Below are 17,915 nucleotides of genomic sequence, written 5' to 3'. Positions count from 1 at the left end.
TATACTAACTTTATCTCTACGTGTAACACTCGCTATCTTTTCGTTGAATTGGTCAGTTTTTCATTTACTTGTAGTTTAAAGCAATGGGCTATTTCGGCAAATCAACGTCAAAAATCAATTGTATGAGCCCGGTTCTTTTCATTAATACCACTCCAACTTCATTACACCTCCATGTCTAGTCCTCACATATTACTCTGGGTTCCATAGTAAATGAGGTTGAAAAAAGATATCCAGTACAGTATGTCTATCCAGTTCAACCTGTGTTAAATTTAGATGACTAAGATACTCATCCTATATTTATTTAGATTCAGTGTAAGGCAAATAAATAACCCCCGTGATACAGTATCTAATTATGTCTTAAAGGGGAAACAAATCCTACCTGATCGTAATGGCAATCAGATTTCTCTCTGGGTTAACATTCTTCCTACTGTATGTTTACTTATTTGGTATATCCCTGTATACCTTTACTTTGTAAAATTACACATAACCTTTTCTTAAAGATATCTATTGTATCTGCCATCATACTATCAGTTTAAAAAAAATACCCTTACTGTAAATACCCTTACTGTAAACAATCCTTTTCTTTACTGCTGGTGAGCTCTACTTTCCTCCCATTTCAAGGCAGGACATTTGTCATATGTTCTATCCTTGGTATGAAATTTTCCTTGAACGTTCCATGTATTGACCCTGATTATATCTGCAAATAGTTCCCTTCAAAGATGCCTTTTTTCTCGTGGAAACCAATCTAATTTAATTAGTTGTTCCTTTACAAGTCATACCGTCTAACCCTGTTAGTAATTCAGTGGCTCTTCTCTGCACTTTTTCCAGTTCCATAATATATATTTTTTATGAAGCAGTGCTATAGTCCATATTCAAGGTGTGGTTTTACTAAGGATTATTACAGTGGTAGTATTATGCTGTCTTCCCTTCACCATTTTATGCAAGATAATATCCTATTAGCCTTTGCAGCTACTGCCTGACATTGAGCATTATTGCTAAACCTGCTGTCCACATCCTTCTCTATTTAAGATTGACCTAATTTTGTTCCATTTAGTTTATAATTGTAATTTTATTTTTATATAGCACTTTTCTCCCTATGGGACTCAAAGATTAACAATAACAATATAGTGTGTGGCGTGCAGCACATAGGATTTTTACAGTCACAATCCCTGCCCTGCAGAGATTAAAACCTATACTTTGGTGCCTGAGACACAGGGAATTAAAGTGACTTACCAAAGCTCACAAGGAGCTGCCACAGGGAATTGCTTCAAACTCAGTGTCATTGTTTTCAGAGTCACTGCCTTTACTCATTGAGCCGTTCCTTCTCCTTTGAATGTAGGTTGCTTATTCTTGCTTCCCAAATGCATAATCTCACATATATCTGTATTAAACCTCATCTGACATATAGCTTCTTAAGTTTTAAATGTATCCAAGTCCTTCAGGAGCGAAATTACACACTGCTCTGATTCTATTACCTTACACAATTTTGTGTTGACAGCAAAGATGGAGACTTTGCTCTCTATGCCAACCTCAAGGTCATTAATAAACAAGGTAAGTAGCAGGGATTCCAGTACCAATCCTTGAGGGACTCGACTTAACACTTTAACCCAACATGACCAGGTTGGGCTTATGACAACTCTCTGTTGCCTATCCTTCAACCAGTTTTTAATCTAGGTGAAAATATTTTCATCCACACCAATATCCTTTATTTTGTGTACTAACCTCTTGTGTGGCACCAAATGAAATGTATTTGCAAAATGTAAGTAGACCATATCATCAGATTGTTCTGGTCTAAATTTCTACAGTACTTGTCTTCTAAAAGAAACTAATAAGGTTAGTTTGATACAACCCATCCCTCAAAAATCCATGCCATTGCTAATCATTTTGTTATCCATTAGGTGTACTATAATATTATCCCTTACTAAACCTTCAAATAGCTTCCCCACTGTGGATGTCAGGCTTACAGACATGTAATTCCCTGTGTGTGCGATCTAGCTCCCTTTTTAAATATTGGCACCACATCTGCTTTATGCTAATGTTGTGGTACTTAGCCTGCGGAAATGTAGTTCTTGCATGATAAATATAACTTTGTCTATTAGTGAAATTAGCTTCTTAAAAATCATTGGGTATGATGCCATCGGGGTTGGGCACTTTATTTACCTGCATTTTAGCAAGCGGTTTATGCACTTCTTCCTGTGTAAACCAAATATTAGTTAATATTGAGGTTATGGCTTCCTCCTGTTGCAGTTTATTTATTTATAAAATTGTTTTACCAGGAAGAAATACATTGAGAGTTACCTCTCGTTTTCAAGTATGACCTGGGCATAGAGTTATGATGACACATATTACATGGTTACAACTACATAGTTACATTAAGTGAACAGGGTTATACGTTATATACAAGACATTGCATGCAGAGTTAAAGATATATAATTTATATATCGCCCCACTACCAGCACACAGATGCCCCTGTCAGGTGCAGTATATATATATATTTTATATGTAGCCGGACCCCCTGCTCCCCCCCACCCACCTTACCTCTGATGCGGGGAAGGGGAATGGGGAGGCTACTGCACCTGATAGGGGCATCTGTGTGCTGGTAGTGGGGCGACTGGGTCTTCAGGAGTTTTGGGGCAGATGTAGGCTAGTGGGAGCCGCCACTGCTGTTTGCCGCGCATGCACAGAGACCTTGTGCATGCGCAGAAAAGTTCCGACATCCCGGTGGCCATTATCGATAGCCGCGCATGCGCATTGAGGCAGTGTTGTGGCGACCATTACCATAAGCTCTGCAGGGGAACTACAAGTAGTGCACTAGGGGCTGCAGCACCACATGCTGCCAGGCAGCAAATAGGGCTAGGAGAATTTCAGCAGTAGGGGATTGATACTTTTGGCACATCCAGGACCACTCCAGTCGGAGCCAGGACATAGAAGGGGAAGGTAGATTCTGGGTGTCAGTGGCACCCAGATTAGGCCAGATTACCCCCTTTAGGTCCCAGATGGACCCCACTCACGTTCAGATTGTGGTTGCTGCAGGGAAAGCCCATAGTCAGGGACCTTTCCCAGTAGCTGCCAGTAGTGTCAGGAACACAGGAAAGATGCGGTGTGGTGAATCACAGCCTGTGGTCTGGGACCAGACAACCTTCATTGTAAGAAACTCTTTATGGTGATACCATCCAGCAGGAGTTAACCCCACATGGAGGCGGACGCCATCGCAGACGATGATGTCGCTGGATCAGAGGAGCCCTGTTGCTTAGTCAGCCGCACCAGGTACTGGAGTACTCGGCAGGTACCTCAACAAAGTGCACCAACGGTTCAAGGGTAGAACTACCATACACACATTTGGGTGGGCCCTGGACATTGGGAAAAGGACATCAGGGTATTGGTGCCTAGCACCCAATGTACTTTGGGGGACACACACTGGTGGTATTGTGTTGGGTGTGCATTGTACTGTGTGATACGGATTGCTATATTATATGTGCGTTCAGTAAAGGATGTTATTATATACCGTGTTTGTTTACTATTACTATTGGTTCCTGTGAAGGGCTCCTCCCACTACTCTGGGATCCCTCGCAGGTTGTTAATATACCACCCCAGGCTCCCAGGACAGAGGCTTAGGCCTTCTCTGAGCCAACAGGAAACGGCAGTACCGGTAGTCTCAGACACCTGCACCTACACACCTTCCCCTCTCTGAGTCCCGGCTCACACTGCCTTCCTTGTTTAAATGCGCAGAATGTAACTGCCTCTTCAGAAGATCTCTGCCACGCTATTGGCTCCCTGGCATCATGTGTCACATGCCCCTATGCCTGCTGGGGGCTGTAGTCCCTTGCAGAGCCTTCTAACATTGGCCCTCCGTGTGCCTGCTCCACTGCGCCTGTTGACCCTGGTAATGGTCACCGCAACTCTCAGCTCGCTCTGTGCATGTGCAGCTTTACTCAAGATGGCGGCTCCCTGTAACGGGAGCCGCCAGCAAGCCCGCCGCCAGCGCATCCCCCCCCCCGCTCTGTGGCATTGGAGGTAAGGGGGAATCACCGAAATCCTCTGGGAACCATGGGGACCGGGTTAGATATATATATACTGTATATATACCAGATTAAAATGTGAGATAGCTTTAGTTTTGAAAGAACTTAGACTGGTGGCGGCTGTGAGAGACTCCGGTCGATTGTACCAGTTGTGGGCTGAACGGTAGGAGAAGGAGGAGCGGCCGGACATTTTGTTGAACCGTGGGACCATGAACAGTCTTTTGGCGTCAGATCTCAGATAATTAGTGCTGCGTGTGGTAGGGGTGAAGAGTTTGTTCAGATTGGCGGGTAGCTTGCCCAGAAAGTACTTGAATTAAAGATTAACTTTGCGCCTAGACTCCTTCATGCTACATACAGAGGTAAATAATTTGTTTAATGCCTCACCCTTCTCCTTAACCACAATAATTTGACTATCCAGCTACATGTGGCCTCTGTACCGCAACAGACTGTGGCTACTGCCACTTTAAGAGACAGAATAGCAACAGCAGTGACATTTCACTTCCCTAGCTTTTCATCACATGTAACATGCGCATCTATAGGTCACTGATTGGGTCACATCAACTTAACAAGCTGCCTTTAGCTGCCTTTTATAATCTCCTCTAATAGCACTATTATGATAGTGATTCACAGAGTTGCCTGGTTCATGCTACACTGCATGAATGCTTGAAGATGATGAGAAGTTCAACATCGCCATGATTATGTAGCATGTCAGAAAATACCATATGGGTCACCATAGAGGAGCAAGTAACTCATTCATTGCCAGATAACATGTACTCAAATGCATCATAGGGCCTTCTAGAATTTAAGGTGTCAAATAGCATGATGGGCATTTACTGTTTCCTCGTTTTACAAAACTAGTTGCCAGGTTTGCTACCGCTCCTGGTTTCTTGAGGCATTATAACATTTGATGAAATAAATATTGTTGAGTGTTAGGTATGACATAATGTACGATATGGAGGAAATAAGCTTTCCATTCCTGGTCAATAAACATGGGAAAGCTGCTCTACGGCAGCTACTGAAATCTTTTCCAATCCTAGAGGACATACTATGATAATGGCGAAGTGTACAGTACAGTAAATGGAATTGCGTTACATCAGTACCTAGTCTCAACTCTGGATTGGCTGTGTTGGTGAATGCACATTTAAAGGGGAGTACAGGTTAAAGGTTAAAATACATTTGACATTTATTTGTGTTTTCATGCCTTCTTATTAACAAACTCAAGACCCTCATGGGGTTTAGTTGCCATCTGGTAATGACATTCTTCTCCAATGGATTGGTTTGCCAAAAGATAACAACATTTCTATCATGCCATTTCCCCTTATATCAGTATGTGATTTCAATAAACCTTTCATGGACTTCTATATAGGTCAAGATCCAACATTTAATTTACACAATAAGGATGGGGTTTGTTGTTTTCACAAGACCCATCCTTAATGTACAAAAAAAACGTTTATACATTCAGGTATACCTTTGAAATAGAAGCCATTGCTTAAGGTAGAAATCTGTGTCCTCAAGCCGGACATTATTAATAATGGTTTAGTAAATGTAATTCAGTCTAATGGAATTAGGACATTCTAAAGCAATAGTCGTGAGACACTATTCCCTCAGCACACTAAGAATACAAATAAATTACAGTAGCTAATGGAACAGTATATATTAGTGCTGTGCAGAAAAGGTATACACACTTGAATGTGAACAAAGTAAATGAAATACAATTTTAATAGCATTAAAACGGTCAATGTTGATTTATTTTTGTTAATTGAGCGAAATAAAAATGATAACTATTGTGTTTTCCCTTAAAACCAGAGACATAACATAAAACACAGACAAAGCTCAGTTTTTAGCACATCTAGTGAGACTCATACACGGTACAGTGCCTAAATATATATGGATAAATATCTAATAAGTAAATGGTCTTTTAGTTTGACATTTTTGGCCAAAATTGTTGTAAGCCCCTGAGCCAACGCCAAGGCAGACCACATATCAGGGGTCCCTAACGCTAATATAAATTCTTCCTCCTCTGACACTCATATGCTTATATATATGTTGTGGGTATTTTGGGGGTTTAATAGGAGCTTGTTAGGTGTCCAGTATGTTTTATTGTGTTTTCCCCCCAACTTTCTTGCTGAACCAAAACCACAACAGATATGAAGAACACCAAATAGGAGAAAATGTATTTTGTTCCATGATAAAAGTGGCTGAAAACACTACAGGAAAGTACAGTAGCGATGGCACCTTGAAATTACCATGGTTGAAAAAGCTTAAATAATTTTCTTTTACTGTATGTTTAAAATAATATGTTTCATCCTTACCAGAGAAGTCAGGAAAATGAGAAGCAAATAAAGTTTGACAGGGAAAGCCATTTTCTGCCACAGGATTTTGTCTTGAAATAAGCTATTCTGTTATGCTCACAGCAAAGAAAAAAAATATCCCGTACAATGGAGGCTTCAAATTTCAAATCCAGGGCTCTGTAACAAAGAGAAGAAGAAATAGTGTTACCAGAAATAGTAACGAAATGAGACCAATATAACTGATGTACTGCATGAAAAATGACAGTGAAATTGAACTATAGAACATTGTATTTTCCTTTGGAAAGCTTGTTCAATCATGTGTTCATGAAGGACAGGAAATAATAGACCTCGCTACCGAGCTAAACGTATTGACAGTGCGGACAATTTGTGCTTTCAAACAGTTCTCCAAAGGTACCATAATCCCGACCCCCAAGGACTTCCGTATCTAGTTCTATTTTTTTCCAGACAATGGCCAACGGGCCCTTTACAGTATATTTATTTAAGGAAGGTGTAGGCATTATGGAATGCCTATTTTATCTGCCAAAATGTTCATTAAAAAATGATTATTTGTTAGCAAGAAAATATTTAACATAACGGATAAATTGATATAATTCTTCGACATGTGCGTTACCAATCAGTTTAAGGTACTGTATGTTACATATTCTATCTGGGAGTAAACAGAAAAGCCTACTATGTTTTATAATATGGTCTTCAAGACTTCACTGCCATCTAAGAAATAGGAGCAGGGCCTATTCATTAAGCGCCAATAAGTGCATTTCTGGTGGAAAACTGCCATTTTACATGGATTTACATTTTGACGTATTCTTAAAGCCTTTCTGGCATGTCTAAACCATGTGAAAAAAAGGCATTTTTTGGTGCAATTTGGTTATGACTAGGAAATTCTGGGCAATATGGAAATGCTGTATGCAAATGAGGCAAACGTACAAACGTGTTCACGGAGCATTCATTAGTTGCGACCTTGCAGATAGCAAGGCAAATAGGGGGTTTGCTGGAGAGGTGAGATATCGATTTGGAAGGCGGCTCTCCCTCTCTCTCCCCTCTTCTCCCTCTAATCCAGGGATGGACACCTTCAGCCCTCAAGGGCCACCAACAGGTCAGGTTTACAGGATATACCTGCTTCAGCACAGGCGGTGCAGTCAAATACTGAGCCGCTGATTGAGTGAAGCAGGGGCATCCTAAAAACCTAACCCATTGGTGACCATGGAGTAGTTGAGTTACCCACCCCTTATTTTGACTACCTGAGGGAGATGAGGTTTCTGTCAATTTCTAGCTGGGATTGCAGCAAATCTGTCATAACTCACATGCAAATGAGTTGTCACACCCAGGCCTGCATTATCCACTGGGCACAATGGATAAAGTACCCAGGGCCTACAAAAAATCTCAGAGGATTTATATACCGTATGAGAAAAGAAAACTGATCAATCAAATGTAATAATCTGCTTCAATGTAATTACTTTACAAAACCTTTTTTATTAACAATACATCTATGAATGTTGAAGTATACAGTATATACACGTGCATGCTACGTTAAATACAATTGTGAGATATTGTGGAATTTTGAATAATTAGTAATGTATCAACTTGGATTGTCTCTAAATGTCCGCACACTGATTCTAACACACACATATCATGACAAAGCTCTCCCGCTCACTCCAGACATCTTCTCCAAATAAATAATGTAGTGGGAGCACTTACAAAAAGGTAATATTTGGGTTCCTATACCATTTTATTATCTAATTGCAAAATCATTTGTTTCTTTTAATAAAAATTATTTCCAGGAAGAGGTGATTCCAGTTTAAAAAAAAAAAATGTGGTTTCTCGTTCTCAGAAACGGTTCTCTCTTTGGCGTCTCCCCGTGGGTGTGTCTGGTTAGTCGTGGTGTAAGTACTGTACCTTTAGGTTGCCTACTCTGGGTGTTTACGGATCCAGATACATGTGTATCTGATCACTGCCTCTAGCGCCCCCCCTCCCCCCAGGTTGGGTCAATCCCAATACTAACCCAACAATAATATACTCACCAGCCCTTTTATCCCCTGTATCTAATTTCCCAACTCTATCTATCCATGAAATATCTGTGAATTGACTGTATAACCCTGTTCTTTTAATGTAACCATGTATTGTTATAACTCTGTGCCCAGGACAGACTTGAAAACGAGAGGTAACTCTCAATGTATTACTTCCTGGTAAAACATTTTTATAAATAAACAAAAACCTTATTTTCCACACTAACTCATGGCAAATCCCTCCACCCCCCGATCATTAGAAGTGACCAGTTACATATAAGGCAATACAGCTAACAGTATTATAGACAATATATCATAGTAATAGTATCAAAGTATCAGTCACATATTATAGAGATCTAGGATTATATTATGGGACCTGTATATTGTGTACAATGCAAATATTTATCTATGGATCTATCTTGAGGGCCTACAATTGTGAGAGTGCCCAAAGCCAACAAATCTGGCCCTGGTCACACCATGCCATTTTTATACTTACAGATGTAGCAGTTGTTATTGCTACCGCTGGCACATTGTAGGGGAACAAACACTTCTGTGATACAATTAACCAAGTGTGAAAAAGCAGTAGGGCTAATGCATTATTACATTTGTTGGCATGCAACAGTGGATACAATAATACCTGCTACATTTGTAGATAATCTTCATTTAATTTATGTTATCCTAATTTAGTTTACTGCACTATTGAATATGTTGGCACCATACAAATTAAAGATAATATTATTATATCTCTGTCTTTCTCTCTCTGTCTCTCTCTCTGTCTGTCTGTCTGCCTGTGTCTCTGTGTCTCTGTGTCTCTATGTCTCTCCAGATTTTTTACAATCCGACACCGGATTATTAATCAGCGGACCAAAGAAACTGAGCAATTGGAGGCAGATCCAAATTTGAAAAAAAAAATAGCAAATCTCTAGTAACAAGAGGATTTCCTTAGAACAAACCCACTAACGTACAGTTGTAGAAAATGTATTAGCGTGATAGTGCTCTTAAGATTATCATGTTGTCCATCTGCAACAATCACCAAAACAACTTTTCTGTTAAATGATGAGAGTTTTGAATGGGTGAAGAGTCAGCGGAGCATATTTACTAACACATTTCCAAAGCTAACACTGAATACGCTTACTTATCTTAATAAGGGACTTCGGCAGTCATGAATGCTTGCAATCCTCATGTAACATCAGCTATCATTAAAACGTCATCTTTCTTATCCTACATTTGTGTTAATTTTTTAAATGAGAAACAGTCTATTCTTTCGGCTTTAACGCTTGCATCCTCGGCATATTTACAAAGCAAGAGATATGCACATGTTGTGCAAAAATCCATGAGTCAGGCAAAATTGCCTGGGTCATATTTATGCGAAAAAGAACGGCAAGCTTCGCAAAAATCATTTGTCAAGCACTAAAAGTCAATGTGAAAGGTCATGTTGGCTTTTTATACTGCCATTTACTGCTATTTTGTTGAATTCTTATGAAATTGGCCACGATTTGTGTATGAAATTTGGTAGGATTGCTAAAATTCTGGCAATGCTACATTTAAAAAAATAAAATAAACTGAAAATTACGCATCAGTTTTGAAAACATCAGCACAACTCTACAAATGGTGCACAAAAATACTTGTATTCTGCACACACGAAAAAGATGCACAAGCTGTATTTCTGATCATCACGCAACTTTGCACACGTACATAAGAAAACAAATCTTTAAAAATATATCCAACAAAAGTCAAACATGGTAATACAGATGTACTGTAGCAGACCTGAATGCTGCTGCTGAAGCAGGTGCCATTGTGTCTGAATTAGCCATGTGCAAGAGAGAGGTGAGGCTTATGCATTATTGCCTGCTATATCTGTACATGTTTTACCATCTCATACAACTGTAATACAGTAATTCAACTATATCATACTTCAGTAACATACTTTTTGTGTGCAAAACCACATAAAAATGAAGAAATGCTATAATACTTTTCTTAGTTTTTACATATGTATCCCTCTTTCCTGCTCATCTAGAGCGACTACTAGTGCTGCATGTACCTGCTGGCTCAGCGAGATCTGGGCCTCCGCTAATTGGGAGCCTGGGGTAATATTAGGGTCTTGGCAGCGCCTCCACTTACCCAGGATCCACAATAAGTGAGATTCCCCTAGGTAAGAATAATGATAACACACGTCAACTTTGTAACCATTTACTAATACGTAATTGCATAACCTTAGCTTATACCTATTAGGGATAACACACATATAATACCGTATATGAATGGCTGACATGCAGTAATATACACCTATGGCTCGGCCACTCTCCGATAGAGTAATGTCACTTCCCACCACCGCGTGCACCCCACACCGTGTCCAATATATATATATATATATACTCGATCCCTTGGTCACTCAACCCAGTGTCCCCAAAGAGTCCTCCCCCAAGGCGGGATCAGCGCCTGATGGTACCGGTGTTGGTGCACTTATTAAATACCTTCTGACTACTCCTGCAGCCGGCAACAGTCTTCAAAAAGGATCCGCCGATCCAGCGCAGTCTCTCACGAGTTGGTAATGTCCAGCAGCTTGAGCCCAAACCACTGTTCACACACCACAGCTCCGCGAACACTGTGTCCCTATCTGCTACTACAGTAAGGGAATAGGTGTCTCTCTCTAGGGCGTTCCCTGCAGCACCACAAGCTAATGGTGACCCAGGGTCTGCACTGGGCCTGAGGGGAAATCTGGCCTACGCAGGTGGGTCACTGACCCCCTGCACACACACAACCTCTCCCCTTGCTCCTCTGGTGCCCTCTGGCTAGCGTGGTCTCTCCTCCACGCTACCCTTTCTTGCCTGCCAGAAATCCCTGCACTCCTATTCGTTCCCTGGTGTCAGGTGGCTCTGCTGAGGCTCATGGGACTTGTAGTTTACTTCAGAGGCTCCTGGTGATTGGCCACACATTTGCGCGCTTTACACTGCGCATGCGCGAACTCTCTCTCCGCTCCTCCTAGTCGCACCTGACTATTGCGCAATGCCCAACAACATGGCGGCGCCCTGTTCTATCAGGCCGCCGCGGAACCTCCGAACGCTCCCTCACGGCACCACCCACGATAGTACCCTGCAGCGGAGGTACAGAGAGAACAGACACCCCTACATTCTCCCCCTCGTGGAATCCAAGGTCCCCACTTGGAATGTAACCAATACACATATTTACACAATAAAAATGCATATATGAAAAATACAACTTATCACTGTATACTCTATATGAGATTATACATTTCACTGAACATTCCAATCACAGATCTCACTCTATGGTAAGCCCACTGCTGAGCCTCAAAATGGGGTGCCCTGAATTGATCGTACACCATCCTCATGGGAGGTTGACCAGCTCTTTGGCTTCTGCGCAGGTGCTCTTCCGTTACTCCCTCTGGAGAGTAACAAATCTCGCTTGGCAATTCAGTCTCTTCCCTTGAGGGGCTCAATGTTTATACACAGTCTCTTTGAGGCACAAAGCATGGGCTCTGTGGGTCTAATGGCTGGCTCATTGGAGTCAGCGTGTCTGGAGATGGACCAAGGGGCCCTTTACCCGTAGCTCCTTCGGGAGATGCCCCCGCGGTCGGAAGGCCCCTTTGAGAGGTTCCCTTCATAGGATCCTCAGAGGTGGTATTAACTATAGTCTCTGGACCATCCTCTATAACATCTGACTCTCCATCTAGCGAAAGAGTGGGCATTTCAAATTTGTTATCCCCTACTTGAGGTATGGGAAGGAGATGATTTCTATGCCATACCTTTACCCAGCCTTCTGAGTCTTTGATACGGTATACCGGGAGGCCAGGCATCTGCGACTCCACTTCAAATACACCATCTCTCCAACGGTGGGCCAATTTGTGCTTTCCGTGGACACCCAGATTGCGAAGAAGGACTGCATAGCGCACTTTATGATCATATAGTCTCTTATTATTCGCAATTAGTTGTGCAGCCGCTTTCTATGCCAGTTTATATGCCTGCTGCAAGCTGTCTTGTAATCTTCGCACATACTGAAAATTCGTCCTGTTGTATACCCCATCGGTAGATATCCGCAGACGCAAATCCACTGGTAGACGAGCTTCTCGTCCTAACATTAGGAAGTAAGGCGTATACCCTGTGGACTCGTGGCGAGTACAATTATAAGCATGCACTAACGTCTCTACAGTACGTGCTTACTCCATTCTGTGTTCTGTGAGCCTTTCAGGGTACCCAGCATGACGAGCAGTGTTCGATTGAAACGCTCGGGCATAGCGTCCCCTTCCGGGTAGTACGGTGTAGTTCGGGACTTGGTGATACTCAATAACTTAAGCAATTCTCTTGTGAGGTTACTTTCAAAATCCCACCCTTGATCAGAATGCAATCGATTTGGCAATCCATAATGAAGGACGTATTTCTCCCATAATACTGCACCGACACACTTTATTCGAGCAAATGCCTGGTTTGTACCTGGCAGAAACCTGGAATCCGCCGCTGCTCACCTCTTGCATGCTTCGTTGCGTTTGCCTTCCCAGCCACGGTTCATGCCTGGCTGACGGGGGCCTGATCTGTTAAATGATAATGAGAATGATTTACTAGGCTGCGATGTTTCGATTGTCCACCAGATGGCATAAACTCATGACTTAAGTAATGTGTGGCCTTTGCAAGTTGTTTCGTTTCCAAAAAAAAGTTACTTTATCCCAGTACAGTATGCTATTGTGTAACTTGTCCTTGAGACTGAAGGAATAGTTGCAAAAAATGTATCAATTTAGGCTTTACATACAGTAATGTATTAAATAAAGACAAAGATCATTTTCACTTACACTATTCTACAGAGACATGAGTGTTCAAGTGGAGCCCGTGTTCCAAAAACCTGACAGAAGTTATGCTTATTTGATATGGGCCGCTATAAATGCAACAGAGGATAAGATGGCAACAGTTGTTCAAATTTATCAGTATTTTATCGAAAATTATGACTTTTACAGATTTTCGCCAACTCCTCATTTGTGGAAGCATGCAATAAGGAAAAGGTTATGTAGTGACCCCTGTTTTCACCGTATTGAGCCCCAATTTGTTGGAGGGTATTGGTGTGTGTCACAGGGTTTTTCCCGTATCTATGATAATGGAGGCGGCAAAAGGCGAAGGGTCGTGTTAAAACGAAATAAGAAGCGACAGTCCCTGCCAAGCAATGCGCCAGAACCAGAACCAGAACCAGCAGCAGCACCAGCTTATCATCATGGTCCCGCCGTCGGTTACAACTCTGAGATGGATTTCGCAGCCAGTTTTGATGAAGCTTGCATGTACCTAAGCGATTTCCCGCTGACTACAGGTGGGCTAGTCCCTCTGCAAAATGATGAAAGCTGGACTGGAAGTGGGCCGGCGCCAGCGCAAGCTGAATGGGAAATTTAGTACAATACTGTACAGTATGGTGAGTACTGTATTTTTGCCGTATTATTTTGGTGGGGCTGGCTGGGAACTTCTTTAGGGGGCTGACCATTACTGTACATTAAAACTTTTCATTTTGTTTTTCCTCAGAAAAGAAAACGGCTAATGGGGGGATTTCGATGGATTATATTGTACTGTATGCTGATGTTTTCCGGCCATACAGTATACTGTGTAATAAACCCGAATAAATAAAACTATGCATTTATTCTACAGTACTGTATATGTTCAGTAAATTACTGCACATACTGGGGGCGAGATGTGTTTGCAGCAGAGAGAGATTTAATAATATTGTACAGTGAGCAGGGGGTTCCCTGAGCCAGAAATTAATGATTAATGCTCAGGGAACCCCCCCCCCCCCTGCTCCTGATCAATATTATTAAAAATACGGAAAATGCTGCGTCATTACCATAGCGGATAGCCGCTAAGGCAATGAAGGGGTTAACCCACCGTGCCCGCTTTATTGTGTGTAGTGGGGATGGGTGAGGGGGGTATTTGGCCCTTGGTGTGAGTTTACGACTTGCGGGAGGGGGGGGGGGGGTTGCGGGTGCACTTAACCCCTTCACGATCGTAGCAGTTAATACCGCTACGGTCATGAAGGGGTTAAGCCCTCCCGCTACCCCAACCCCCCCCCCCCCCCCCCCGCAAGCCCTCCCCAACCATCGTTGGGGCGAATACCCCATTCACCCACCCTCCCGCTACCCACAATAAAAAAATACACACACACAGCAGCCGCCAAAAAATAAATAAATAAATGACAATAAATACATTTGAAATACATTTTTATTGATAGTGTAGATGTGCAGGGGGTCTCCGGAGCTGAACCGCGTTGGTTTTAGGTCTGGGGACCCCGTGCCCCCCGAGATACAGGCCCCTTTAGGGGGTGCCGGTAGCCCTCTGCTTGGTTTAAAGGTCCGATCACGTGATCGCGGCCTGTAAACCAAGCAGAGCAGAGGGATACCGGCACCCCCTAAAGGGGCCTGTATCTCGGGGGGCACGGGGTCCCCAGACCTGAAACCTGTGCGCTTCTGCTCCGGAGACCCTCTGCACATGTACACTATCAATAAAAATGTATTTCAAATGTATTTATTGTCATTTATTTATTTATTTATTTATTTATATTTATTCATTGTGCTGCTGCTGCAAGTCGTAAACTCACACCAAGGGCCAAACACCCCCCTCACCCCCAATAAAAAAAATTCACGCACAGCAGCCCCACAATTAATAAATAAATCTAAATAAATAAATAAAATCTATGTAAAACCCCCTCCCCTATTCTCGCTTTTAAAACGCCCTGCCTTCTCTCTAATCTATGTAAAAAACCCTCCCCCTATCCCCCTATTGTGTGTGCGTTAAACTTCCCTGCAAGCTATGTAAAAAAACCTCCCCCTATTGTGTGTGTGTTTAAATCTGTCTGGCCTGTGTTTCTGAGTGCTGAGGGCCAAACACCCCCCCCACCCCCAATAAAAAAAATTCACGCACAGCAGCCCCACAATTAATAAATAAATCTAAATAAATAAATAAATAAAGACATGAAGAGAAATAAATATATACTGTACAGTATATACTTTGTATATATATATACACTGTATATATATATATATATATATATATATATATATATATATATATATATATATATACATACAGTATACATATATACACTGTGTATATATATATATATATATATATATACAGTATATATATATATATATATATATATCATACAGCTATATTTATATATATATATATATATATATATATACTGTATATATATATATATATATATATATATATATATATATATATATATACATACTGTATGTGAGTGAAAAGAGAAAAAAGTAACCCGTATGGGAGCACTCAGGTATGCAATTGATATATTTGTTTATTTATTTGACACAGTGCAAAAAGGGATGAATAAACAGTACATGATTTAAAAACACTTAAAAAAGAGGCATGGACCCTTAAACACTAATGAACAGCACTAGGGAACGACACACACTGTCAACCCTAATCATGAAAAGGATAGTGACTCAAAAAACACTAGGGAGAATCAAAGTGAATCACAATACAGTAGGTTACTGGGTTTAAAGGCACCTACTGTATACAACGCTAAGGATAATGCACACTACACACCAAAAGGTAGACTTGTCAAAGTATAAATGACAGTCTCAAAGCATCACACATCTGCATTAGCATACAGTAATATACTGTACAGTAACCAATGCCTACAGCACAAATCATGTGTAGGAAAGGTGGTAAGGTGGAATGAAATCCCTAGATGTGTAGAGCAATGAAGTTAATGAATAGCATACTGTACAGTATAAAACATAACATTACAATCCACACAGTACATTGCATTTACAGTACATTGTATACTGTAAATGATGCATAGCATTAAATCTATGCACCATATACAGTACTGTACATTCTGCAAATGAATGTTAACAATATAATTGCAAGCTACTCTACCAGTAAATACTGTACAAACACTTCCAAACAAGTCAACTTAACTACAGTATTTTAACCAAGCAAGTAAACCAAAATCAATATATACTGTAAGTAACAACCAGAAAAGACAATTTAAAAACAAACTAACCCTTACAATACCAAGGATTACATCTATCTAATTGTAAAAAACCTTATACATTATACACAGCAGCATTGTTTAAAAACCCCTTCCCCCCTAATGTTTGTGTTAAGCAGATTACACTGAAGGGAGAGAGATATAAAGGCCTAAAGCCCCTTCCCCCCTAATGTTTCTGTTAAACAGATTACAGTACATTGAAGGGAGAGAGATTTTACAGAAACACACATTAGGGGGGAGGGGGCTTTAAACAGATTACATTGAAGGGAGATAGATGTTTCTGTTACCAGTAAATCTCCCTCCCTGCATTGCTAACCACCCTCACCCCCTACCCACATACCGTTAACCCCCCCCCCCATCCTGGCCATGGCCCCTCCGCTTCTGCAAAACAGACACAAAAATTAAAACATACAAAGTAATGTCCCCTAACCCCTTAATCACCATAGCGGTTATTAACCGCTACAGTCATGAAGGGGTTAACCCACCCTCACCCACCCACCACTCGGGATGCCTACATACCCTCCCACACTAACCCCCCCCCCCCCCACCCGTGAGGCCTAACCACCCAGTCAGTACCCACAAGGGAGGCCTACCCACATACCGTTGGGGAAACACCCCACCCCCACCCCAGTACCCACAATAAAAACAGTACAATCACCCACAATAAACAGCATTCTATTTATTAAATACATTACCCACCCCCTGTGCCCCCCCCCCCCATAAATACAAGATTTATTCTTTTACATTCAGGGTCCATAACGTAGCCCCACGCTAGTCCCCGGTGGGCTGGCAGGGCACCTGGACAGACCTACAGTTTACCAGCAGCATTCCACAGGTTCTGGAGGCCTGCTGGTGGATCCTGCCAGCACCATGGCGCTCAGGTGGTCTCCTTGGGTCACCGTGAGCCACAATTGGGTCCACACGGTAGGCCCAAGGATGTCTGGGAGCCCCGGGTCAAACCCACAGGTGTCTGCGGGGCCTCGGGTGGTTCCCATGGGGGTCTGGGGAACTCACGGGTGCTCACTACGGGTCCGCGGTGCCCCCACAGAAGTGGGACCACACATCATCATCCCCGCACCTACGGCTCGGAGGTGCCCCCACAGAAGTGGGACCACACATCGTCATGCCCGCAGACTACGGGTCCGCGGTGCCCCCACAGAAGTGGGACCACACATCATCATCCCCGCATGTGTCACCCGTGGAACCACCAGCCTGCTACCCTTTAGGATACCCGAGGATTCCCCGCGGGTGGTCTCCAGAGGTCCCACGCAAAACCACGGAAGTAACCCTGAATGTAAAAAAAATAAACCTGGCCTATACATTCAATACATACACCCTCCCCCCCAACACCTACAGTACAATAATGTGCAAAATAACTATTATCCAGATATGGATAATAGATTAATTGCCCATTATTAAAAACATTAACTAGCATATACAAATAAATAAAGTACTACTGACCTCATCAATACGAAGTGTCCGATGCCAGCGCCTTCCTTCTCTTGCCCACACAAAACATAGCCAAAACCAAGCCAATACATTGCAATTACATTCAGATATCAATTAACCCC

The 17,915-nt window shown here is 42.1% G+C and overlaps 1 protein-coding gene across 5 annotated transcripts in view; it reads right to left on the bottom strand.

Moving 5' to 3' along the window:
• Nucleotides 1-17,915, bottom strand: part of ADCYAP1R1 (ADCYAP receptor type I) — a 373,008-nt gene that overhangs the window by 263,181 nt on the left and 91,912 nt on the right. For 4 of the 5 annotated variants that reach the window (XM_075587966.1, XM_075587967.1, XM_075587969.1 and 1 more), the window contains exon 2: nucleotides 6,332-6,487. The exons of the other annotated variant lie outside the window; for it this stretch is intronic. In XM_075587966.1, the coding sequence (XP_075444081.1) occupies nucleotides 6,332-6,382 (51 nt within the window). In that variant the 5' untranslated portion in view covers nucleotides 6,383-6,487. The remainder of the gene's footprint in view (nucleotides 1-6,331; nucleotides 6,488-17,915) is intronic. 5 annotated transcript variants of the gene reach the window in all.

This window comes from Ascaphus truei, chromosome 2, assembly GCF_040206685.1.
Source record: "Ascaphus truei isolate aAscTru1 chromosome 2, aAscTru1.hap1, whole genome shotgun sequence".
In the NCBI taxonomy this organism is placed as follows: Eukaryota; Metazoa; Chordata; class Amphibia; order Anura; family Ascaphidae; genus Ascaphus; species Ascaphus truei.
The sequence above is the reverse complement of the archived record's forward strand: the minus strand, read 5'-3'. Positions and strand labels throughout refer to the sequence as shown.